We start from the raw sequence: 26,746 nt of genomic DNA on the forward strand, positions 1-26,746 counted from the left end.
CAATATGACATCTAGAAAAACAGATATAATAAGCTTTCAAAAAGCATATTTTAATACCATGATTTAAAATGACAATATAATACAAACCTTTTCTGGAGTAACATACAGAAGTTTTATGATTGGATCTTTTTTTGACAATTGGAGATAAATATTTGCAGCTTCAGAATCTGTCTTATCACCTGTCAGATAAGTAGCTGGAATCTAGGGAAAAAATATTTAATAGCAGATTTTAAAAATATTTTAAAACATATTTATTTACATTAAGTTCAATTTGTACAATTGATACATTCTAGGACACTAGAGAGTTAGCTATTTAGCTATCAAAAGAGAGAGAGATTTTGAAGGTCAAATAAATGGTGCTAGGTAGCTAAGGAAGATACTCTGGATAAAATTATACATCTAAAAGAAATGAAGATATTTTATAAACCCTTTTTTCTCCTGGGAGAATTGATACTTGGGAGACTAACAAGAAACCCAAATCTCTCTTACAAGATAGAAGATCTCAAATACATTTATGAAGAATAGGTATTCTGAACTTTTGAGAAGGAAAAAAGAAAATAGACCACCAGAAAAAGTACATTTCTAGCAAAGGAGCCTGAAGAGGAAAAAGCTGGGAAAAGGAAACAGAATGTAGGAGGAACAAGTAGATCAGACGAAAAATACTGCCAGTAGATTTAACCACTGGGAGAAGAGTGCATTTTCCTTACAGTCCCATAACCTTTCTGAAAGCTTTGCCATCTGCAAAATGAGAGGGCTGGATCAAATGATCAGTAAGGTATTTTATATCCTTTAAACCATATGTCTTATGACCCTATGGAGGATTCTGGAGAAATACAATGAAAACTGCTGCCATTATGATGTCTGGAGTGATCTACTATAACCATCTTTACATTAGTGTTCTAACATTAGGTCATACTCCCCCCTCTCATTTTCTCTGGAAGAAAAACTGCAATAGTGAATTTTCTATGAGATAGCTGGTGGTGATACTGATGGTGACCCAAAATATGCATAATTTGAGTCCACATTCAGGATGAGAAAATAAAAATAGACATTCCTTTCAAATATTTAAAGTAAATGAGACTCACACTGGCTTGGCAGCATATAAAAACTCTTTCTAAATAATAACCCTAATCTAAATAAAAAATTTAGATTAGCAAGAAAGTTATTTTTCTATAATAATTTTTGTTCAAATAAAGTTAGATTGATAATCTTATGAAATGCAGCAAATAGATACAAAATATTTGTTTAACTCCGCAAGCCAAAACAACCTTTTTGCTTTATATATACATAACATTTTGTTTTACATTTCAACAATAATACTGAATAACAAATTACCAGATTATTTTATTTCTTTAATAACATCATTTTGCTATTATTCTCTTAAACAGTTTTAATGGTTTGAATTTGTACTTACATCCAATGAAGTTAGCTTTTGCACTTGGTCTATTATTAGTGATCTCAGTGGAGAGATCACAATAGTAACTCCAGGAGAAACACAAGCTGGTAGCTGGTAACATAGACTTTTACCCCCTCCTAAAAAAAAAATTAAATGAAAAGCCTATCAAACTATGGAACATATAAATCAACATCTGAAAGTGACAATATAGTGACCTAACAATATAGTCAGTTATTTTCCAACAGTGCCAGGATTTTGGAATTATACCACACAAGTGGCTAAATTGTATATACCTTGTGACCCCAGTAATATCACTACAAGGTATATATTCCAAAAAAGCAAAAGTGGGAAAGGTCATATATGTTTGTAGAATGGCTGAACAAATTGTTGAATTATGAATATAATGTAATATTGTGTTGTAAGAAATATCAAATATAAAAGAATTCAGAGAAACTATATGACTTGTATGAATTGATATAGTGAATTATCAGGACCAAGAGAGCAATTTACATGATGACCACAAAAAAAAAAAAAAAAAAAAAAAAAAAAAAAAAAAAAAAAAAAAGTAAAGGGAAACAACATCAAAAGACTTCAGGATTTTGATCAAAGCAGTGTCCCAATTATATCAGTAGGGTGACAGTGAAGTAGGGATCTGGAGAGGTGCTTTTTTTTTTTTGCTTTATTATACTTATTTGCTTCAAGGGAGATTTTAATGGTTGTTGTGGTGAGAAAGGGCTTTTTATTTTCAAAATACAAGCAAAGATAGTTTTCAACACCCATCCTTGCAAAATCTTGTGTCCCAAATTTCTCTCTCTCTTTCCCTTACCTCCTGCCCCTAATAAGCAAGTAATTCAATGTAAGTTAAACATGTACAATTCTTCTAAACATATTTCCACATTTACCATGTTACACAAGAAAAATCAGATCAAAAAGGAAAAAATGAGGAAAACAAAATGCAAGCAAACAACAAAAAAATAAAAATACATATTGTGATCCACAATCAATCCCCACAATCCTCACTCTGGGTGCAAATGGTCTCTTCATCACAAGACTATTAGAACTGGTCTGAATCATTTCATTGTTGAAAAGTGCCACATCCATCAGAACTGAACTACTGTATAATCTTGCTATTCCTAGTTCTACTCACTTCACTTAGCATCAGTTCATGTAAATCTCTCTAGGCCTTTCTGAAATCATTCTGCTGATCATTTCTAATGGAACAATAATATTCTATAACAGTCATATAACATAACTTATTCAGCCATTCTCTTAATTGATGGACATCCATTCAGTTTCTAGTTCCTTGCCACTACAAAAAGGGCTGCAACAACATTTTTGCACAGGTAGGGTTCAAGATGATGGTAGTTGGAGGTGAAGAGAAGCCAGGAAGTTGCTTGAGCTCTTCCCAGTTTCCCTCATAAAGAACATTAAATCAAGCCTCTAATGGATTCTAGAATGACAGAACTCACACACACACAGATTAAACAACTATGAAACATTTTTTTCCAAAAATTTTCCAATATAAGATAACTTCAGAAGAATTTCAGGAAATATCTGATTCACTTGGGTACAATGGGAGCGTGCAGCCCAGCCCAGAAGGTGTCCAGACAAGCCAGCAGGAAGCTCTTAATATAGCATAGATCAACAATTGAAGCCCCTTGGTCCTGCCTTGGCAGGCAAGTGGCACAGAATCCAGCTGTGAGGCCTCCAACTCCAGCACAGAAGGCAAACTGCCAGTCCCAGAATCCCGTGACAACAGACATGAGTAGGCAGGGCCCAGGACAGTGGGCAAGGGGAGAACCTTGAAGGGTCCAGAGCAGAAGACCAGTGACCATGCCCCTTGGCTCCCATCAAAACAAGTCCTTTGTGCACCAGGAGAACACAACTTTAAAAGTCATTAAATAGACTAAAAATGAACAAAAAAAACCAGAAAAGAACTCTGACCATAGAAAGCTACTGTGGTGAGATGAAATCCAAACTCAGAAGAGGACAATATGGTCAAAATGCCTACATGCAAAGCTTCAAAGGGGAATATGAATTGGTCTCAAATCCAAAAAACCTTGTAAGAGCTCAAAAAAGAATTCTAAAAATCAAATAAGAGAGGTAGAAGAAAAACATTAAGGAATACAGTAATATTAAACAAAAGTTATCCTTTAAATGAAAAGCAGTACCTATCTACTTTTGTAAGGGAATAGAGGGCTAGAGCATTTCCAGTAAAATCAAGAGTGAAAACAAGGATGTCTATTATTGCCACTATTGCTCAATATCTTTTTTCTTTCTTTTTTTGTGTGTGAGGCAATTGGGAGTGACTTGCTCAGGATAACATTGCTAGGAAATGAATGTTAAGTATGTTGATTTGAATTCAGGTCTTCCTGACTTCAAGGCCTGTACTCTTACTACTGCATCATCTAGTTGCCCCCACTATTATCCAAGATTGTACTAGAAATGTTAGCTTTAGCAATAAGAAAAAGGAATTGAAGGAATTAGAATAGGCAATGAGGAAACAAAACTATGACTCTTTGCAGATGACATGATGCTATACTTAGAGACTCCTACAGAATCAACTAAAACACTTGCTGAAACAATTAACAACATTAGCAAAATTGTAGGATATAAAATAAACCCACATAAATCATAGGCATTTCTATATATTACCAACTAAGCCCAGCAGCAAGAGAGAGAATGAACAATTCCATTTAAAATAACTAGAAAATGCAAAATACTTGGGAGTCTACTTGCCAATGTAAACCCAGCAACTATGTGAACACAATTACAAAAACATTTTTCACATAAAGTCAGAAATAACAATTCTATCTAAATTCATTTACTTACTCAGTGCCATACCAATCAAATGATCAAAAACTATTTTTAGAGCTAGAAAAAATAGTAATATTCACCTAGAAGAAGAAAAGATCAGGAAATTAACAAAGAAAAAACAATGCAAAGAAGGGCGATTTAGTCACTATGCTATATAGTAGCACTCATCAAAACTATTTTGGTACTAAGAAATATAGAGGTGTATCAGTGAAATAAGTTAGTTACACAAAACATAGAAGTAAATGACTATAAATAATCTATTATTTGATATGCTCAAAGATTCCAGCTTTTGCAACTAGAACTCACTATCTGACAAAAATTACTGGAAAATAGTATGGCAGAAACTAGGCATAGACCAGCATCTCACATCACATATCAAGATAAGCTCAAAATGGATATATGATTTACATGTAAAGGGTGAACCCATGAGCAAATAAGGAGAGCAAGGAATAGTTTACTTTTCAAATCTATGGACAGGCAAAGAATTTATTATTCTCATAATAGAGTATATTATGAAAAGCAAAATAGATAATTTTGATTACATTAAATTAAAAAGATTTTACAAAACAAAATTAATGCAACCAAAATTAGAAGAGCAGAAAGCTGGCAAATACCTTTACAGCCAGTATTTCTGATAAAGGTATCATTTCTCAAATTTATAATACAAATCATTCACCAGTTAATAAATGGTCAAAGGATATGAACAGGCAGTTTTCAGATGAAGAAATTAAAACTATCTCTAGTCATATGAAAAAATGCTCTAAATCACTACTGGTTAGAAAAATACAAATTAAAACAACTCAGGTTAATTAGCTATGACAGAAAAGAAAAATGATAAATGTTGGAGATGATGTGGGAAAACTAAAATATTAAAACATTGTTGGTAGAATTATGAACTGATTCAACCATTTTGGAGAGCAATTTAGAACTATGCCCAAAGGGCTAGAAAAATGCATATCCTTTGATCCAGCATACCACTATTAGGTCTATATTCCAAAGAGATTATAAAAAGGGGAAATACAAAAGTATTTATAGCAGCTTTTTTTGTAATGGCAAGGAATTGGATAATGAGAGGATGTCCATCAACTGGGAATGGCTGAACAAGCTGTATATGAATGTGATGGAATGCTATTGTGCTGTAAGAAATGATGAGCAGATAAATTTCAGAAAAACTTGGAAAGCCATATATGAACTGATGCTGAGTGAAGGAAGCAGAATTAGAACATTATACAAAGTAACAACTTTGTGTGATGTTCAACTATGAGAAATTTAGCTCTTCTCAGCAATTCAATGATCCAAGACAATTCCCAAAGACTCATGATTGAAAATGCTATCTATATTAAGAAAAAGAACTATGTATTGAGTTTGAATGCAGATTTAAGCATACCATTTTCATCTTTTTTGTTTTTTTCTTTTTTATTAGTTTTCTCCTTTTGTTTTGATTCTTCTTTCACAACATAACTAATGTGGAAACATGTTTAACATAACCTGTATCAAATAGCTTGCTAGCTTGGTGGAAAGAAGAAAGTAGGGAGAAAAATTTGGAACTCAAAATCTTACAAAAATGAGCGTTGCAAACAATCTTTATATGTAATTGGAAAAAATAAAATACTATTAATTGGGGAAAAAAGAACGTTAATAAACTATTTTTCTTAAAAAAAAAAAAAAGTATCCAGTACTATGCTTATAGCCTAAAGAAATCAAAGAAAGGAAGTCATTTATGTATAAAAAAGTTTTTTTTGCAGACCCTTTTGTCATGTAAAGAACTGAAAATGATTGATTTCTTTTTTTTTTTCTCTTTTGCTGAGGCAATTGGAGTTAAGTGACTTGCCTAGAGTCACACAGTTAGGAAGTGTTAAGTGTCAGATTTGAACTCAGGTATTCCTGACTTCAGGACTGGTGCTCTATCCACTGCGCTACCTAGAAGCCCCTAAAGAACTGAAAATGAAGGGCATATCCAACAATTGGGGACTGATAGAAAGATAATAAAATATTAATGGGCTATTATAAAAAACCAAGAGCAGAAAAACTTAAGAAGAACTGCATGGGCTAATGTAGAGTGAAATGAGTAGGATTAGAATAACAATATATACAACAACACTTCTAAAAATGAACAATTTTGAAAGACTGAAGAATTCTGATCAGTGCAATAATCAATGATGAATTCAAAAAGTATGGTGAAGAATGCTATCCACCACCTCAGAGGAAGTTAAGAGATTGTTAAGTATGCAGAATGAAACATATATTTTTTTAGGACATGGTCAACGTGGGTAATTGTTTTGCTTGACTATGCATATTCATCACAAAGGTTTTAATTCTCATAATTTTTGACAATGGAAAAAAAATTTAAGGTAACTGTTAAAACCTTTGTGCAGTGTCTTAGTGCTATCATTCAGAACATCATAGGTTCATAAATTTAGAGTTGGAAGGGATCTTAGAGGTCATTTTAAAGATAGGGAAACAGGCTTTGAGTTTCCCAGAGCCCCAAAGCCAATATATTTCTCAGATGGTTTTTGAACTTAAGGTTTCTGATCCCTGACCTGGCCTGCATTTGTCCAATACACACCTGCCTCAATTACCATTGCAACATATGTAATGAATATAGAAATGCTAATTAAGAGTTCCACTTAATAGAATGGAGATAATAAAAATTACTATACTGACAGAGGAAAGGACCGTGTGTATTAATGTCATATTTCCAATGTCCTCTAGAAGTAAGGAGAATAGAAGTATTTTCTGTATTGGGCAAGCAGTGAAAGGAAAGCAGTAATACATGTTTCTAAATCTAATAAATGTTTCACTGAAAGTGACTAGAGAAAAATCACAAGGACTGCCTGAGGACAAACTGACCCTTGCTTATTTTCAGGTTTTCAAGTTTAATATGATCACTAGTGAACTGGGAGTCAATGCTGGGGAGTTTTAGGGCCTAAAGGTTTTTCTATAATAGAAATTACATTTTTACCACTATTTTTATTAATGTTTATATATATTTATTATATATTATAATGTATATCTTTATTGTATTTTTAAATAAGAAATGCTTTATGCTACACAACTAAGTGCAAGGCAGAAAATGACTAGCAAGCTTTCGAAATGCTAATGATTAAAATACAATATGAACTATAAGATCAGCTTGCAAAACTTTTCAGCTTTGCCAATATTCAATATTTATTCAATATTAATTTTATATTGAACAGTATGAATGGCTTGAAGAAAACTATTAGCTAGATGCTTAACTGATGAATTCTTATTTGGGCAATTTTAAATATTTCCAAAACTGAAATGTAGGTAATAGTTAAAAATGAATGACTGCACATTATAGTAAATTTATTCACCACAATCTCCCTATAAGTTGTGAAACTTTTAAAAACCAAAGTTAACACAGTAGAAAAAGGTACTGAATCTGAGGCAATTTCAAGTCTCTGTATCTAGACTGTTTAAAAAAAAGGGAAAGATTTCATAAGAAACAACAATTCATTGTCAATACACCAAGTTAATTTAGGGTGGGAGGGCAGCTTTTCCACATTAAAAACAAGAATAGAATATTTGGGGACAAATCTAATGTAAAAACCAGCACAGTAGAAAAGTTTTATAGGTCTCCAGTTATTGAGACTATCTAGATATACTTTTTATTTTTTGCTAAACACTTTAGATGTGTTTTCATTTAACATCTGCCAATGTACTCTCTCCAATTCATATCTATAAATACATACCAGTGGGCATTAGGACGAAACAGTCTTCACCAAGCAGAACAGCATTGATTGCCTCTAGCTGATTTGTACGAAAATGATGCAGGCCAAATTTTTTGTGAAAAATCTTCATCATTTCTTTTGAATGTGGAAAATCAAGACTTTTGAAACGTTCCTGTTCTGGATTTCTGGATGGTTTATTTTGTACCAATTTGTCTTGTAAGAAAAGAATCAATATTATGAAAATTAGTGAACATCTGCAGTAAAAAGATGTAATTTTTATTCACTTGCTATACACTAAGTCCTAAATTATATAAGTGTTTAGTAATGAAGACTACAGAATGAACTATACTTTTCTGCCTCCATTTCCTCAAAACTACTTAATGCTTGTAAGCTCCCTACAATCTAGTTTTTGGTCCCACAGGAGACCTGTTTTCTCAAAAAAGCTATCAATGGCCTCCTTATCAAGAAATCCAACCCTAATTTGCTTGGATTTCTCTGAAGAATGTGATTCTCCTTTTGCTTTTCTTGATAGTCCTTTTGTTCTCCTTCAATTACTTTGACTCCCCTCCCCTTTTAGTGATATTTGGTTTTAATGACAGCCACAGATGAAAAAGATACCTTACAAAAAGCTATGTAGTTATAGATGAAAGAAGTCATTGTTGGTTGTGTTTATTAAATAATGATACTAATTTTTTCACTCTCATCCACCAATTATGTAAATTTCATTTTTATTGTTGAAATCTGTCTAGTAAATTTCCACCATTCCTTGTGGATCATAGTCTCCAGAGATCAGGTCCCAGGTGTACAGACAAGAGAGGCAGATCAAGACAGACAGAAAAATGTCAACTTAGACTGTTTTCCTGGTGATGATTGGCTTTGATTTTCTTCCCAACTATCCCTTGTGTTTGGAAAGGTTTTGGGGAAAAAACCACAGAGATATGTCGTCATGCTGCTCTTATTGCTGCTTCTATCTGCCACTACTAGGACTTCTCCTCTGTGTTGTCCTTGCTGTAGAACTACTGGGTTCTTTTCCCTTATGAAAAAGGGAAAAGATAAGAAGTCCATTTTCAGGATGAATCTTCTCCATGCTTAATCAACATAGATGTCTGCCTTAACTTCCTTTCAATCTGAGACACCATTTAATTTAGTGTGCCCTGGTCTCTCTTGTAGAGTATATGTTCCATCCCATTTCCCTGGAAGATGAGGCTTTTTGCAGATTATCAGGGTCTGTTAGGTTATGATTGCAGGCTAAAACTGCTAAGGGCCTAAGCAGTGTACTGGGGTCAAGGTAGTACACAGGCAGCACCCACTTCCATCCAGTCGGAGATTTTGGAAAGATTCTGAGTCCTGGGAAGCAGGGTCTACTTATACCTGATTGGGACCTTAGCTTAAAGGGGATTTTGAATGGTGGGACAATTATATGCTTAGCAATGAAGCAAAGTGCTCAGAAAGCACACATTCCATCCATCTTCCCTTGAGGTCCTGAAGACTCCTTGCATCTGGGAAATGAGGGGTATATCTGTCCTCATTACAGTTTGGGCCAGGAGACATAAAAGGTATATGTTGGGTCTATAGTGGAGGCAGAGGAGAGAGAACAGAGGGATGTAGGGGTCAAAAGAAATAGATTGTAGCCAGCTGGGAAATTAATACTTGCCTAAGAAATGCATTTGTTTGGCTGACTAACCACTGAAACCCACAGTAGGTACAAGCAAGGGGAAAGAAAATGGAAGAATCAGGCAACAGCTGCTTACATATGGAAAAACTAATTTTTTTTTTTTTAAATACACTTCCTGGATCACCTTGTGCATCCACCTTTAGTTCACTGGTTTGGACAACAGGTATTCTTCATCCATTCAGGTTTTCTCAAGTGAAGAGTTAAGCCAGACTCTTGAGTGATTGTAGATTTCAATTATGAGGATATGATATTCTAGGGCTTTATGTAATCAACATAATGTCATTAACAAATAGAAACATCTGGAAGACTTCACCATTTAAAGGAAATCTGTTTTCTAAATGAACTCTATGTAGGACATTGTAATTTTGGCAAACACCTTTTGTAAGAATATACCTGTTTTGTATTTTTTTTTGAAATTAATAATTAGAGGTTAAACATGGTTATCTCTGCTGTTAATAATTCTTTCAATATTCTTAACACTTACAGAAGATAGCTTGTTGGAGAACAACTTTTAGGGTAGTGTTTTGCTTTACTGTATCGACTAATTTTTTAATTGTCAAGAAACAAATACAGTGGGATTGTCTTTATACTTTTAGTAAACCGTGTGACAGTAAGGATAGGTTTTTGTAAACAATATTCCACAATAAATCATATCTATTCCATTCTTATACCTTCATCAAGACTGATCTCGAGAGATAGGGACTTATCTCATAATTTATATATTGCCACAAAGTCTGTTTCAGTTCTAAATCTATGAGTATGCCCATAGCTTTCTCATTCTTCCTCTCCTCTTTTGATAACAATGTCTAAGATTTTCTTGTACCTTTGGTACCATTCCTTTCACATATGCTGGGAATTTATCCCCTAATGCCTTTTTATTTTTATTGTCTGTCTACGGTATAAAGTACAAAGTACATACTTGATCTGATCTAGGTGTTTTTTTTTCCCCATCTTTTATTTCAGTCATTTCTCTTTCCCATGTTTGGAGAGGCACTGTTAGAAACTAACTGTGGTAGCTCTACCATCTTTAATAGTAAAGCTTATTGTAAAAATGTTTACAGGTTGATCTTGTTTTTTCCGGTGTTTAATTGAATTCCTTATAAAATGTTATTTAAATTTGTCTTTCTCTCCTACTTCTTGTTTTGAAGCACCACTTACAATCTTTTGCTATCCTCCTAAAAAGGATTTTTATCAAATGAGTTATATCCTACATTTTGTCATATTATCTCTTTATGTCATTTTTTATGTCATATTATATGTCATATTATCTCTTTCTGCCTGGCAAGGAGAACAGATGTTTACCAGTTGAGGTAGTGGCTAGAATTTAATAGTTTTAATAGTTTTCTCATTATGACAACTAATTTATAGAAGTTAAAATTCCTTAGAGATTATAATAGTTTATACTTTTTTTTTTGATGTCTACAACATACTTACATTTGTCAAGTTAGAGTTGGCTCAATTGCATGCTATATAGTCTCATTTTTATTCTTTCTCTTAACTTTTAATTTTGATTATATCAAGTTGGTGGCTGGCAAACTGATTTCAAAACTTCCCCATCAATATGAATTGTTTTCTACATATTATAGATTCAGCTTCATTTTTGATTCTGCTTGTCATGTCTAGTCTCTTCCAATTATATTACCTAAGCTTTCAGATATGTAAACATCAGGCTTCCATATCATGTACAAACCTTTGGCCTCTAATTTCTTAATTGTGAACTACTTTCCAATTTTTCATTATTTTGATCTATGACCATCTTCATATTTGTCACTACATATCAAGATAAATTGATTTAATCTATGACAGATTCTGATGCACAAATCATGATTCTTTCCACAGTGGTCTTTTGCAAATATAGGATGGCCCTAAAAGTATTGGGAAGTTTTAAGCATCCTTCTAGCATAGAAGAAACTACTAGAACTTGTGCTCCTAGCAGCTACTACTAGCAGAACTAAGAACCTAAGATTATCTACATAACATGATTATGTATCACAATAGGGCTTAGTAACAGATAACTGTGGAATAATACTATTAGTAAAAAGAATCACTTTTCACAAAAGGTGATTAGGACAGTAGGTATTTAAAAAAGAAATATTAAGTTTAACTCATACTTCACAACACATATTATGATAAAATATAATATACTTATCCTAGCCGTGGAAAGAAGACAAATTTGTGGCTAGGGAAGCAGCAGAGGGTCTTTAGAAATGAAGTAGATGTGTGATACACAAAAGTGCAAAAACCTTTTGAATGATTAAATGCAATAATAAAATTGCCAAAGGAAAGCAACAGACTGGGAGGAAATGTGCAACCCATGTAACTGATAAAAGCCTTCTCTCCCATACTCATTTGTATTAGTATCTTATTACGTTAAACTCAAGATGTTGAGAATAGAATTTTTCTCCTCCCAAAGCCAGATCCACCTACAGGGTTCCCACCTGCTGATTTCCCCATTTCTGTTAAAGGCAAAACCATTCCTTCAATGACCAACTGCAGCCATCTCATCCTTCCTTTTCCTCACCTCCCACACCGAATTAGTCACTAAGTCCTGTTGATTCTTCCTTCACAATGACTTTTCTGATTCCTACTGCCACCAATCTAGTTCAGTATAGAGAACAAAAATACATTAATCTTAGTTCTGGCACTCATTCTAACTGCAACACTCAACTGTCTTATAAAGATATTTTGTACATCAATTATGACACATTATTTCATCATATTACAAAAATAAATCAATTAATGTGCAATTTTAAAGGTTAAAAAAACAAACCAGAATTTTCATGATACTGATGCATTAAAAACAGGATTATATTTTTATGAAATTTTGCACACAAAGTTATTTCAGCTAAAAAAATTTCTTGTAAACTTTTATGGAGCTGATGTAAGGTTTCATTATGTTTTGGCTTTCATTTGCTACTTTTTAAAAGTAACTCCTCTTTTCAGTGGCTAATTTAATATTTCAAAGTTTTTTGTAAAAGGATTCTAATACTCTAATAAATAATTTTATTTATGTTTATAAAACTCATTGGGGGTACAATGTATGCTGAATTCCTTAAATGTAAAATTTCAACTTCAATTTAGTAATCAAGAAATATGCACAATTAATTTTTTTTTGCATTCTCCCTATCCCAAAGAATAATTAGCCTAATTGTTTTAGGGGGACAATAAAAAAAATCATGTAAATGTAAAACACAATGAATTTAGAATTTTCTTAACAGAAAAGACTTAATTGTAATTTCATATTTTGTAAAATTACAGTGATTATATGCCACAAAATAAGGTTTTTTTTGGGGGGGGGGGGGGGGGATGGATTTATTATTTACAAACTTGCATATAACTTGTGTGAAACTTGAAAGTATGGTGTGATTTTACCTCATGAAATTCTTGTTCCAGACAATTGTGTCTTAGAATCATAAAGCCCTGTGCTTAGAGCAATCTTGGAGCTCAGTAAACAGATATTCAACATTTTAACTTACCTGAGAAATTCTGGATTGAGAGACTGCTATTCTGGTTAGCAGGTACCACTGAAAGACAACTGGTCTTTGATAAAGGAGTTCTTTCTGAAGATGATTTAAGTGGCTGACCTTCCCGAATAGGCAGATACATATTTTTGGATTTTTCCTCTACTGAATTATAACTTGGGTTTTCCCAGTCATAATCATCAAAATCATCAAAATCATCTATATCAAAAGTATCAATATCTTGGGTTTCCGAAAAATTGTTTCTTTTTAGGTCATTAACTGAATTAATGTGCTTATTCTGGTCTTTTATAGTAGTGCTTGTAAGAAAATTGCCTAGGAGATGAGACCTTTTACATTTTTCTCCTGTCCTTGATATTTCTGCAGAATTGCTACTAATAAAAGGTTCTGGTGATTGGGAGCTGAGTAATATACTTTCAGAAATATTCCTCTTGGCAGATGACAGCTTTGACTTTTCTGGAGTAGTTCTTTGTATGTCATGCATCCCTGTTGAAACATCCAGATTTGGAAATGTCCTTGAAGTTTTATCAAAAAAATTTCCTTGACAATCAATAGTAGAGACAGGATTAGAAGGAAGATGTAGAGATTTAAATTCTTTTACTAAATTTCCTGTGAAGAAAGATTTACTCGTTTGAAGTGAATGCAGAGAAGAAAAAACTGTCTTGCCATTTACAGACTGATCATGTGAATTAGGCTGGTATGTCCAATTCAAGGGAGAAGAACTCGCACCATTTTTGTTGAGATCTGCATCAGCTAAAAGTTTTCTTCTAAAGAAAGAAAAAAATAATATCAGGTCAAAGTCTAATGGCTACAATAATATACTTTCTGTTCTTATTCACCTCACTTCTCAAAGTGTTTTAAGAAATAATTATTTTTTCAAAAATTTGAACTAAAGGGATATTTTTAAAAAGGCAATGATTTAAAGTAGTAACTATAGCCTATAGGCTTTGGCTTTTAAAAAATCATCCAGACACAATTCCTAGCCAGTCAGTGTCTCTGAACATTTTGGTATGAGGGTATGCAATTAATTTTGCTTATTTTCAGGAAGGTAGAAGTGAAGCAAATTTTGATGGGAAGGTGGGTCCACCTTATCATAGTAGACAGAAAGTGTTTCATAAACTCATAAACATCTAAATACTCATATGACTGGGTTTGGGGATGACAGAAAAGGGTAAAATTGGTAGATATCTGGATGCTGGGAGTTCTTATTTGGGCAATTCAATTCAATTAGGATTATACATTTAGTTAAAAGCATGTTCATAGGTAAAATAATAAATTGTTGACGATCACTGGTCCAGAGGTAGGGTGATAAAACTTCAACTTTTTAGATTTTTCAATTAAATAAAACTTTACTTAGACAACAATATTTCAACTTTATAAATTAAAATCGCTCCCTTTTACATAAGGTAAAAAAGTTTATATGAGGTGAAATGTATTTTTGGCAACTGTAGAGTTAATATAATTTCAATTATTTCTGATAAATTGCTCTCTTTCCATGAAGACAAGGATAGTTTGTTATTTTAGTTTTTAAATAATTTTATATTACAATATACTATTATTGCATTATTACATTGTTTATTATACTGTACTCAAATTACTGCTGCTTTTATATCCTTAACTTCGGCTACTTGTTCTAAGCAGTTTTGCAGCATTAAAAAGGACTGAAAAATCATAATTTTTCTCTTACTCTTGGTTGATCAGAGGTGGAAACCTTATTATTACTGTCTCAATAGTCTTAAAAAAAAAAAGAGCATGGGGGAGGGGTTTAGGACAATGATCTGTTCTGTCCTATTCTCTTTTTTCACTACCCCAAACTTCTCTCCCAGTTCTGCTCCTTGAAGAGATTAAAAGCATAGAAGAATCTCAAACTGCATAGCCCTTTTCCATTTCCCCACCTCATATAAACTAATCTTAAGTTGTCTGTTATTCTCTTTTATAGCTATTAAAATAATTTCCTGTAATTTCCAATGACTAATGCTCCCCAAGCCTCTTGCCCCTAAAAATCTATTATCAGAACAGTACATTCACAGGGATGTCTAGCACATGTACACACACACACACACACACACACACACACACACACATATATATATATGTGCATGTGTATATTTATCCTGTTATTAAGTATTTCGAAAGACTAAAAAATCTCAAGTAGCTACAGCATCTCACAAATATATTGTACATAGAATATATATATACCAAATAAGAAAAACTCAGACACCTAAGATCTCGATGCTGGAGAAGTTTCTTTCCACAATCCAAGCCTTCAAGTTGATAAGTAGGAATAGTATCAACTAACGAACATATGTCCTCCATCACATGAAAAAGTTGTTGTTGTAAAGTTAACAGTTTACCTGCAAAATAATACTATATTTAGATTTCTTAATAAGCAACATTTTGAGATAAAACAAAGAATCATTCTTTTTCTTTAGGTGATTAGGAACAATAACTTTTTTAAAAATTGGGAATATTATTATCATATTACACTAAAGCTCTATTCTGATGATACCTGTGATGATGATCTTAAAGGCTCTCTCTGTCAAGAAAGTCTTAGAGATGCTCTCCAGCTACAAAGGGTATGGATTCTGTGGTTTGATGACCCAGCCAAGCTAAGTCTGGAAAGGCTCATAATTGGTTTCTCCCCAGAGATGTTGATCTAAAAAGCTGAAAGGGACTACACAATCGACATTGGTAAAGGGTAGCCACACTAATGAAATCAGGTACCTGGTATATGCTATTATATATGTTATTTTCATAACCTAAATAAATGAACAACTGATGGGATCTTTTAAATTTGTTCTCATTTCTTAGCTTATATTGGCCCACCTTTTTGGCAAAATAAAAAAGAGTAAGAAAGAATGATAGGCCAGAGCTTGAAGTGACTTTGGGATCATCTCAACTTTCTCATTTTACAAATGCTCAAAGGCCCAGAAAGATCAAGAAAGCTAAAGGTCATGGTACATTCTGGAAACACAAATTATCAGGAGAACCAATTAAACAAAACAATAACTATAATACAATATTCTCTGAGAAACCTTTGTGTTTAGGTTTTGCAAAGGTAAATGCTGAAAATTATTTTTGCATATATTTGGAAAATGTAAAAAGCTATTATTAAAAAAAAATGTATTCTACAAAAAAAAAAAAAAAAAAAAATTGTTCTCAAGTGAAACATTGAGTTATATTGTAGAAGGAATCCTGGATTCATAGTGAGGAGATATTGAATGAAATTCCAGTTACATTACTTACTAGATGCTAACTTACCACCTTTACCTTACAAGCCAATAGTGAAAAATAAAATGGAGACAAAATCCTGGCACTACCTACCTTACAAAGTTTCTGTGAGAAAAAAGCTATGCACACAATAAACGTGAGCTATTATTGTTTGACTTCATGCCATTTTACTGTTTGTCTTAAAGGGGTGTTCAAAGTGACAGAAGTTACAAATGCCATGAAATTTTTTTTCCTTACAAAGGATTTAAAAAATTAATTTATTAATAGTGCTCTATTCTCCCTATGCTTAGAGAGCGTAATCAAAGGGTAAAAATATTCTACTTATGTGTTACAGTCACTCCTACTGGGGGACACAATGTAAGGAAATGTGTTGGTTCCATGTCAGCCCTGTCTCTGATTTATATATTGTTACAGGATCCAAATAGAGCAGGAAAATTAGGATACTATTTTTTGGGAGGACAGAACCAATTGCTAGCCATGGTGAGAGAAGGTACTTATTTGGCTCAGACAAAAGAGAATATTTAAAAATAGGAATTAGGAAAGAAAGAAGAGTGCTAATGGATGATAATCTTCTGAGGAGATCGCAAGGTCTAGGAAAGGTTTGAATTTGTCTTGGGTAGCAGGAAAGGAACAGACTGAACATTAGAGAATGGAAATATGGTGGAAAGCACCTGAGAGAGAAGCAAGTAAGTCTTCCTTTAGCTGTAAAACTGGGGGAAGAGGAAAGAACAAGCATTTATTAAGTGCCTACTCTGTGACAGGCACTGTGCTGAGCACTTTACAAATATTATTTAATTCTTGCAACAATCCCAGGAGGCAGGTGCTATTATCTCCATTTTACAGCTAAGAAAATTATGGCAAAAGGAGGTTAAGTGACAGGGTCACATAGCTAGGAAGTATTAGAGGCTGGATTTGAAGTCAGGTCTTCTTGACTACATATCCCAATATTTCTGGCTCCAGGTGGGGGAGTTTTAAAGAAAGGAAAGAAGAAAGAATAACCAGTGAAGGAACTGGAATAGAATCAGGGAAAAACAAAGGATTACCTTGCCAAAATGAGGGCCTAATTGAGACAGGATAACAAATTTATAGTGGATTAGTCAGTATGATTACATGACTTTCTTCAGTTACTACAGTCAAGGTAAAGGATGGTAGTAGCAATCCAAGGTTGGGGACTGCCAAGACCTTTACAACAATAGTACAAGGAACTTAAGAACAGAGGATAACACTGAGTTGAACTAATTAACTAAAGGGTTGAGACTGCGAAGGGAAGAAAGTGAAGATGGAGGAGGAGATGGCAGCCAGTGAAAAAACTAGGAAAGATAATGATAAAAGAAATGGAAAATGCATCTTACTTTATACAGCATGACCAAAAATGGATAATAAACTTCTGTATAAATTCAGTTGCTTCCTCTTCCTCAAATAGGAACAACAAATATTCTCTGTATCTTAAAACGTTTTTTCATACCATCATATTTTGTACTGGTCTCCTGTAAAAGTTGTGGGCTAGTTGTTTTCTCAGATTCTGATGAAAAGTAATTTGATAACTTAGTAGCATTTTTTCCCTCATCACAAATGGAAGGCTCCTTTAGAGTACTGCAGATAACAAAATAGAAAATAATTATAACATGGACTAACCAAAAATATATTTCTATCTATGACACTTCATTTTTGTCTTTGATTTTCCTTTATGACAGGTTTTACAATAATGTATAGATAAAATTCAATTATAGGCATACCATTATTATTATTATTTTTAAAAAATTTTTTATTGACAGAACCCATGCCAGGGCAATCTTTTACAACATTATCCCTTGCACTCACCTCTGCTCCAACTTTTCCCCTCCCTCCCTCCACCCCCTCCCCCAGATGGCAAGCAATCCCATACATAGGCATACCATTATAAAAAATTTCCCTATATGACAAAGCTGTAGCTGGTTACATAGGAGTTTCTCTTTAGTATAAAAATGAGCCTCTTTCTACCTCCTTTGCAGAAGGGGAGGCTGCATGTGGAGCACTGCAGCTACTTTCATGATTGAAATGATTAATTTTGTTGAACATTTTTTTATTATCTTTTATATGGGATAACTCTAGGAGGAGGGAGGAAGATATCTGGTGATAATGAAAAACCAAAAAAATTATCAATAAATAATCTATAACTGAAACTTTAATTATGTAAGGTTCCAAGTGCTTTGGGAAGGGAGCTAAGGAGTGGCAGAGGGAGGAACTTTTTATAGCTCCCTTGTCCTACCAAATAACAATTATGGCTTGATTGCTTATAACCTTTAAATTCTAATCAACCATTTTCTAAAAAAATGCATGAATAGAAGAGGAATGGTGTAACATATACATAACATCTTGCTTTTCTTGCTATGGAACATAATGAGATTTTACTATCTCTGAATTTTGAGGAAAGAGCACAGTATATTCACCATCACTCAAGGGAGGATGTCAGATTGGAAAAGGAAAGACCACTTAGCTGGTGATGCTCTGGTTTGGAGAATAAGGATGACAAGGACTAGCAACTTCAGACATCAGAAGAACTTTATACATTTCTCTCTGAAATATCAACTCACTTCAATTACATAAGTGATGTGTCATGTTTAAAAGAACAAGGGGCAACACTACTTTGCTGGGTCCAAAGCACTTCTTTTTTTACTACTCATTAGAGAGGAATGCTTCATCTAGGCTCAGAAACCCAGAAATGATTTTTTATTATATATTCCTTATTATAAATCTAATCATGAGACCGGTGAAGATTTAAAATGCATAAGTTGAGTAGTAATTTGTTTTTTTTTTTTTATTTGTAGAATGATCAAACAAGAAAGCAAAACACACTAATGTACAAGATTAGGAAAAGTAACACGACTTAACCAAGTCAAATTATTTAAGACACCTGAATAATAAATAGAAACATTTGTTTATCAGGTGGCTATTTTTACCAAAGATACCTCAAGGAGGAAGAAAACACTCCTTCTTCTGGAGAAGGTGGAATAAAATCTATATCAAAATCATCTTCATTAAATTCCTCACAGTTAGCACCTAATGATTCATCTATTGTATGTTGTTCAACTCTTTCAGGAGATTTCTTCTTTTCACTGTAATCTAAAATAAAACAGTTAATGAACATAAATCATTTCCATCATTAATAGAAGAAACACAATAGTAAGTGCTTAAAAGAATCTTTAAAAAGAAAAAACCACAAATAACACATATGTACAGATGCTTTGCTTATTAAAAAAATAGAACCCATTTAGTTCTCATAATATCCTTTAAACTAAAGAGCAGGGTATTCTTTTTCTATTAAAGGCTACTAACCCTCCTGGGATAGAGGAATAGAAGGTCATATAATTTGAAAAACAATTTAGTTTTTAAAAAAATTTCTACCTTCCTGTCTGCTTTTTTAACTTAAGAAAGAGAACATAAAACTATACTCAATAACTAATAAAAAATGTGTAAAAAAATATAATTGAACTGATCTAAAAAACAAACATACCAGAATTTAAATGACCAAATCAATGTCCTTCAAAGCAATCATTTTTGGCAAGCTTATTATAACAATGCTGCCATGACTAAAAACATTTCTGTTTTTACATTCAGAGACAGTTAACAAGCTATAAAAGAACACTGGTTTCTTTACTTTATAGTCACACTCTGTTCTTTGACCAAGAACATATTACCCAGTGGGCCCACCCACTTTACTAGTTCCAAATAATTTTTGTTCCCCACACTCCCTGCCTCCCAATTAAGTCAAATTCACCTTTAAAGCATTAGGACTTGCATTGCCTAAGATATTTAAGAGAATATCCCTTATTTTTTACTCAAGAAATTGTGAGGGTAATTCTAAAGGCAATTTGAACAACGGTGGTATTGTAAAACATACACAGCTTCCTAAAGTGACTGGTTTGAAGAGGATATTTGTGTAGATATAATTTCTAACATATTTATAAAATATAACCAATTATAATGCATAATGTATGACCAAAAAAATGATTTTTTTTTTTTTTTTTTTTTTAAGCAGCTTCACCTCATGTATCTCTAAAGGAGTAAGAAAGGGAAAATCTAAAGGTGCAAAATAGACAAATACAGATAAAGAAAAGCTAGATAGAAATCTACATAGAATGTGTTGTTGAACAACAAATAAGATAAGCATGTGCACATACTCCCATCTCTCTTACACTCCCCTTTTTTCCCCACCCCAAATTATCAGAGCTACAGACTTTCATGGAATAATATCCCCATCCTGTGGCTTTTTAGGATAATGACACTTAAGATTCTCAAATTCAAGGTGTGTTTTTACAACTGTAGGCATAAATAGAGCTATACCTTATTGGTTTTTAATAGAGAGCTAAAGCTTTCCTACAAGTAGGGAAGTACAAGGTAATGTGAAGAAGAGAATACCAATAATTATGAGGTTCTGGGAAGGTTTCATCGAAATAAAATTAGAGCTAAGTCATGTAGGAGTTTTGAAAGGCCATAATGATTAAGTGCCTTGTAGGTATAAGGGGCAGCTTGTGTAAATGAATGGAAACAGAGAAGTTGACTCTGGGAAATAGTTAATAGTCTAGTTTCCCTGGAATGTATACTGCATTAAAGGAAGTCTTATGAAATAAAGTTGAAAAGGTAGGCTGGAATCAGGCTGAATGCCAGGTTAATGAGCTGGTATTTTATCCTATAAGGTCCACTAAAGATTTCCGAGTAGAGAAATGGCATTATAAAACTTTTACCTTAGGAAGATCTTTTTTGGAAACTGGATAACTGGGGAGAAATGGGAAGCAAGGAAACCTATTAGGCAGTTATTAGTCCAGGTGAGGCACAGTGAAGCTCTAACTAGGGTCAGTGTAAATGAAGCGTTGGGGATAGAAGTGAGAAATATCATAGAGGTAGCATTCATAAGACTTGGCATCCGAGTGTATATGAGGTGGGCATAAAGGAGAGAAAATATTTAGGATAATTCTGAGATAATTAGTTGAAGTTTTTGGGACAATAGAAGATGCTCTCTACCTGAGAGAAAGAGTAGAGTATTAGGGAACACTCATAATTGGTAGATTGGATATGAATGATGATCTAGCCAAGGGCATTGAAAAGGAACATTCAATCATGAGGAGAAAGCAGGGGACAGAATGGTATCAAAGATGCCCAGGGAAGAGAGATCTAGAAGTTAGTACAAATGTCAAAAGAAAAGTCAAGGAGAAATAGGCTTGAAAAAAAGGCTATTGGATCTAATAGTTAAAAAGATATTGGACTTTTGACTACCATATATGAATCTGAAAAGTTTTTACACAAATAAAATCAATGTAACATATAAGGAAAGCATCAATTAAGGAAAAAGTTTGTATCAAATATATGATAGTCACAAAATCTACTGAGTTGTAGAACCACGAACCATTCAAGAGATAAGTAGTCAAAAGAATATGAATGGTTTTCTAAAAAACTGTAATTTATTAACAACCGTAAGAAAAAGTGTTATCATTAATAACAGCTCTGAGATTTTATTTCAAATCAGTGGAGAAGGAAGAGAGGGAGAGAGAAGGGGAAAAAGGAAAGGAAAAGAGGGAGGGGGAGGAGGAGAAGTGAAGGGGGAAAAGGAGAAGATGGGGAAGAGGGGAAGAAGGAAGAGGAGGAAAAGGAGGAAATAATGCTAGAAGGGCTCTGAAAAGACAAACAAATTAAATCTACTGTTGAAGTAAAGTGAGAGAGAGAGAGGTTCAGTTTTCATTATGTAAAATTAAAGTTTTTGCACAACAAAATCAAAGGAACTTGCCATTTCTCATAAGTGAGGTATATGAGAAAGAAAGTATAGAAAATGGATGAAGGGGTATCTATGGACAAAAGTGTTGACAACATGTACACAACAATTTGTTGTGTACACACAATTTCTCTACAGAGAAATAAGTGGGAATGACGATTGAAGAGAGGGCAGATTAAGAATAAGGTAACAGTTAAAATCAAAACAAATTTTCTAATCCTGAAGAGAACAGTAAAAGAGAGGAAAAACAAAACTAGAAACTAAAAGGGTACCTTATATTACTTATTAGACAATTGAGGACTGGCCAAAAAAGCCATGTCATACCAGTATAATAGAATCTCTCTACCATAAGAAAAGAAAGGGAGATAAATTCAGAGAATACTAGGTGGTGTTAACTGACACAGCACAGAATGAGCAGAATCAGGTCAATTTTTACAAGGTTAGCAACACTGTAAATTAAAACAAGTTTGAAAGACTTAGGAACTTAGATCAATAGATTCTCCCAATGTTGTCCATGCTACAGTCCTGGAATTTTTTTCATTCTCCAAATTCAAAGATGTAACACAAATGAATCTTCCTCTAGGAAGCCTCTCCCTCTAATTACCTTTTTCCCTCAGGCCTCACATATTTTATTTTGTAACTTGTAGAATGTAATATTGTATATTGTAGTAATTTATAACATTTTCTACTTGCTGATGGTTCCTCAAATGCTGGGATCATGTTTCACATGTACTCTTCCCTCAAACTCACCTGTAAGTGCCTTAAATATATTCTTTGTATTTTAATATATATGCTTGTTGATTATACAGCTATTGGGGCAGCTAGGTGGCGCACTGGGTAGAACACCAGCCCTAAATTCAGGAGGGCCTGAGTTCAAATCCCAGACACTTAACACTTCCTGGCTGTGTGACCCTGGACAAGTCACTTAACCCCAATTGTCTCAGCCAAAAACAAACAAACACACACACAGATTATACAGCTATCTACTAGACTTTCAAAAGACTATTCAAAAATTAATGGAAACAATAGCTAAGACAAAAGTAGAGCTCTGAGAATTAATTTCGAGTTGACCTAGATCTATTAGGGTTCCTTCCAGTTTTAACATTCTATAATTCTAAAATTTAATATACTGAAACAAAGAGAGTTCTATAACAATCATTACCTCTTTCATCATCCAATTGAGTTTTCAAAGCCTGTTTTTCTTGAATATCTTCATTTTTAAACTCTTCAGAAATGGGATCATCATCAAGGCAAATCATAGGACTGCTTAGCTCTTCTGATTCAGGTAACTCTTTTTTAATTAATTCTGCTTGCTTGTTTTTACCAGATGGAAAATTCAAAAGCTCTGGATCAACCTTTTTCCCATTTGCTTTACGTGCCCGTGTTTTAGATAAGTTATTTTTATCCCCTTTTGATCTCTGAGTACTATTTAATTTTGCAAAATTACTTCTAGAGGGTGTAGTAAAAGTTTTTGAATTCCCAGAAGTATCAAAGTCATCTATGTCGTCCCAATCACTGACAAGGCTGGTAGAATCAAATGAAGAATTTAATTCTAATTTCTTAGAATCTTTACACAACACCTTTTTGACAGAGTTTTCATTTGTAGAAGGTTGTAAATAACACGAAGTTTCATGGGTGTTCTTTGAAGAATCCGACAATATCTGATTAGAACAAAATTTGTGGATTTGTTGTCCTTTTGAAGTCTTCTCTGACGAGGCAGTGATACTTGCCTGCTGGTTCTTGGTATTGGGGAGAGGCTTACTGAGAGGAACGTTCTCAGTAATATTAACATCTTTATCACTTAACACAAAAGCTTGAGTTACACTGCTACTAGAAGGTATTTTCTTTTTAAAAGTGAAGCCTCTGAAAAGATATGAGACTGACATATTATTTTAAAATCTCCATAAAAAACAATACATTTCATTTTTAAAAGAAAAAATAAGACTTTCTTTCTTAGGCTAATTTATTTTTAAGTTAAGCTTTTGTGTATTATAATTTTTTTTAAACCAATTTACTTTCATTTTCTCTGATTTGTATTTTCTTTAAGATTTGTTTAATGACTTAGAGAATATATCAGATACCTAAATTCTGGGTTTGATTCCACATCTGTAGTGAATCTCTGGTATCTGGGCAGGAAATACAACCCAAACAACTAATCTTTAACTTAGGGTCTTAGAGGAACTAGCTACCCAGGATACTGAAAAACTATTTTGCTCAAGATCATAAAACTAGCAGGTTTTTCTATCCCAAGGCTTCTTAAATTTTTTCCACTTGCATCCCCTTTTCACTTGAGAAATGTTTATAATACTCCAGGTATATAAAACAGGTAATATAAATCAAACATTTACTGATAATAAATCAAAATTTTTAGACCCCCACTTTCAGTTAGGCAACCTCATATGATGGTCACATCCCACAGTTTAAGAAATTTTGTTTTATCCACTATGTCATACTGCCTCTGTGACTGTTAAGGAGCTGATAATTTAATTATCCAAATCTTTTGACTCTACTTTTCTATCTCAAATTGTCTGTCTTGGTTATTTTGTATTCATTAACACCTTTGGAAGGTGGGCAGGACAAACTAAAAAAAATAACAAACCCTCAAATAAGCCATTTTTTTCTAGTTGTAAGCAGCCCTCCTTGGGTTTGTAGAGGAGTCTGAAACTACTGGCTAAAATGAAACTGTTGGATTATCCTTGGATTTCAATTAACAGTGCTATTCTAATAGTCTACTTTTACTCTGTTATATTTACAAAATTTCAGTAATTAAAAATAAATTCCACTAAAATACTCTAGACTTGTTTTATGCAAGAATTCTAGGGAATAGACATTATCATGAAGTCATACTTAACTACCAAAGAAATGAAAAATGAAAATGAAAAAACTGCAAAGTTAAATATCTATATCTTAGATCTAAAAGAGTTCTTCAAGATCAACTAGTCCAATCTTTTAAACTTTTTTAGAGAAGAAAATTGAGGTGCAGAAAAGTCAAATGTGTTGAAGGTGATGGAGTATTAGGTAGTAAGATCTTCTGATTCCAAAATTAGGGTTGTTTTCATTATATCACTGAAGAATAAAGAGTAATAAGTCAACAAATAATTTGTCTTTTCAATGGCCACAGTATGAAATGTCAAAATATGAAAAAAAAAATCTTTGGTTTAATCTTTTCAAATATTCAGTGTTCTAAATCTGAATTGACAGATGAAAATATGTAGGGGCAAAACATTTGCTAGCCAATTATAAGTTTGGTTTGCCAATACTTCAGAGGTTGGATGAGTTCATAAAGCCTCTGCATTTGAGTTATTAGCATAATCTGACTCTCCTTCAAATGAATAGAAATTAGGGAAAAACTGGAGGATTAAGGAAGGAACATTGTTGAATTTGGGGGAAAGGTTCCCAAACATGATGAAGAGTCTCAGAATATATTGAGAATGATCCCAAGCTAGTCCTTACAAGTCTCAGTATTGTTTAACTTGATGCAAATAGTTCTGTGCTGATCAGCTAAAGCCATTGTCAGGGTCACAATTCTGGCTCTTTACTCACATAGAAGGGTGATATGGATAATGACAAAATGATGAAGACCAAAGAAGACTGAGATGTAGCATAAAGAATAACAGACTTCTGGATCTAAACCAAGCAAGTGATGATATTGGGCAAATCACATGACTTCTCTGGACTTTCATTTCCTCATGAACAAAATGTGGGGTTATAGTAAATGAGTTCTTAAATTCTATGTTTTTACACATTTGTATCATTTTGTATCTCATATAAGAATAGGGATTAGACTTGTAATCTCACTCGTAAAAGCGATGCCCAGATGAGCAAAGCTCTCCTATCAAAACAGGTTAGCACCTTCTCTGCAATTTACAGTTTTAGGGAGTTGTCTACAGCATTGAAAATTTAAGTGATCAGCCCAGTGTCATATAGACCCTTTTGGCTCCACGGCTAGTTTTAGACCTGTTTACTTTACTGCATGTCTCTCATTGCAATGGTATAACAGGATCAAAATACTTACGTAGATTTGTGTTTCAGAACATTTAATTTATTTTGAATTTCTTTGGCTGAATGACGCTCTAGCTGCTGTTGAAGATTATTCTGAGGAATAATAGCCATAATTCTATGTGGAGAGAAAAAAGTGATATCTGGTTATTCGACTTTTATCACAATATTTATAAGAAGGGAAAGAACACACATAAGAACTATTGACCTCCCCCCCCCAATCCAATGTTTCAGAAAGTGTCCAGGATATATGCTTTTTTTTTTTTTTTTAGTTATGGAATTAAAATATGGTAATGTTTGCAGAAAAAATACACTGTAATGCATAACATTACTCATTCACTAATGTCCTACTCTGATATATCATTATGGTATACAGCAAGATTAGAACCTGGGTTCTAGTTTATGCCAACAGAATGGCACTCTATGCTCTGGAACAGAGCTTCTTAAACCTTTTCACCTGAGAAATGAGTGCCTTGAAAGAATCAAACCATTCAATCAATCTGTTTTGGGGAACTATCTGTTCTAGCAAGATTTTGCTCACCATGGACACAGTCTTCTGTGCCAGGGAAAAGGCTTCCACCCAAGTGGTGAGGAGATAGAGCATCACCACCAGATACTTCAGTCTCCCTACTGGTGGCACCTCAGTGAAATCTAACTGTATACTCCGGGTCAGCCTCCCTTGGGATAGTGTCTCCAGCTGCTTTTATTCAG

General features: G+C 33.5%; 1 protein-coding gene across 1 annotated transcript in view; it reads right to left on the reverse strand.

The window, feature by feature from the left end:
• BLM (BLM RecQ like helicase) overlaps positions 1-26,746 on the reverse strand; it is a 62,602-nt gene that overhangs the window by 23,524 nt on the left and 12,332 nt on the right. Inside the window, exons 2-10 of the mRNA XM_023496841.2 lie at positions 26,052-26,153; positions 23,199-23,899; positions 19,239-19,392; positions 17,756-17,883; positions 15,281-15,413; positions 13,057-13,826; positions 7,927-8,118; positions 1,415-1,533; positions 88-201 (exon numbers count right to left, since the gene is read on the reverse strand). Coding sequence (XP_023352609.1) covers positions 88-201; positions 1,415-1,533; positions 7,927-8,118; positions 13,057-13,826; positions 15,281-15,413; positions 17,756-17,883; positions 19,239-19,392; positions 23,199-23,899; positions 26,052-26,149 — 2,409 coding nt within the window. The 5' untranslated portion in view covers positions 26,150-26,153. The remainder of the gene's footprint in view (positions 1-87; positions 202-1,414; positions 1,534-7,926; positions 8,119-13,056; positions 13,827-15,280; positions 15,414-17,755; positions 17,884-19,238; positions 19,393-23,198; positions 23,900-26,051; positions 26,154-26,746) is intronic.

Source organism: Sarcophilus harrisii, chromosome 2 (genome assembly GCF_902635505.1).
Source record: "Sarcophilus harrisii chromosome 2, mSarHar1.11, whole genome shotgun sequence".
NCBI lineage: Eukaryota > Metazoa > Chordata > Mammalia > Dasyuromorphia > Dasyuridae > Sarcophilus > Sarcophilus harrisii.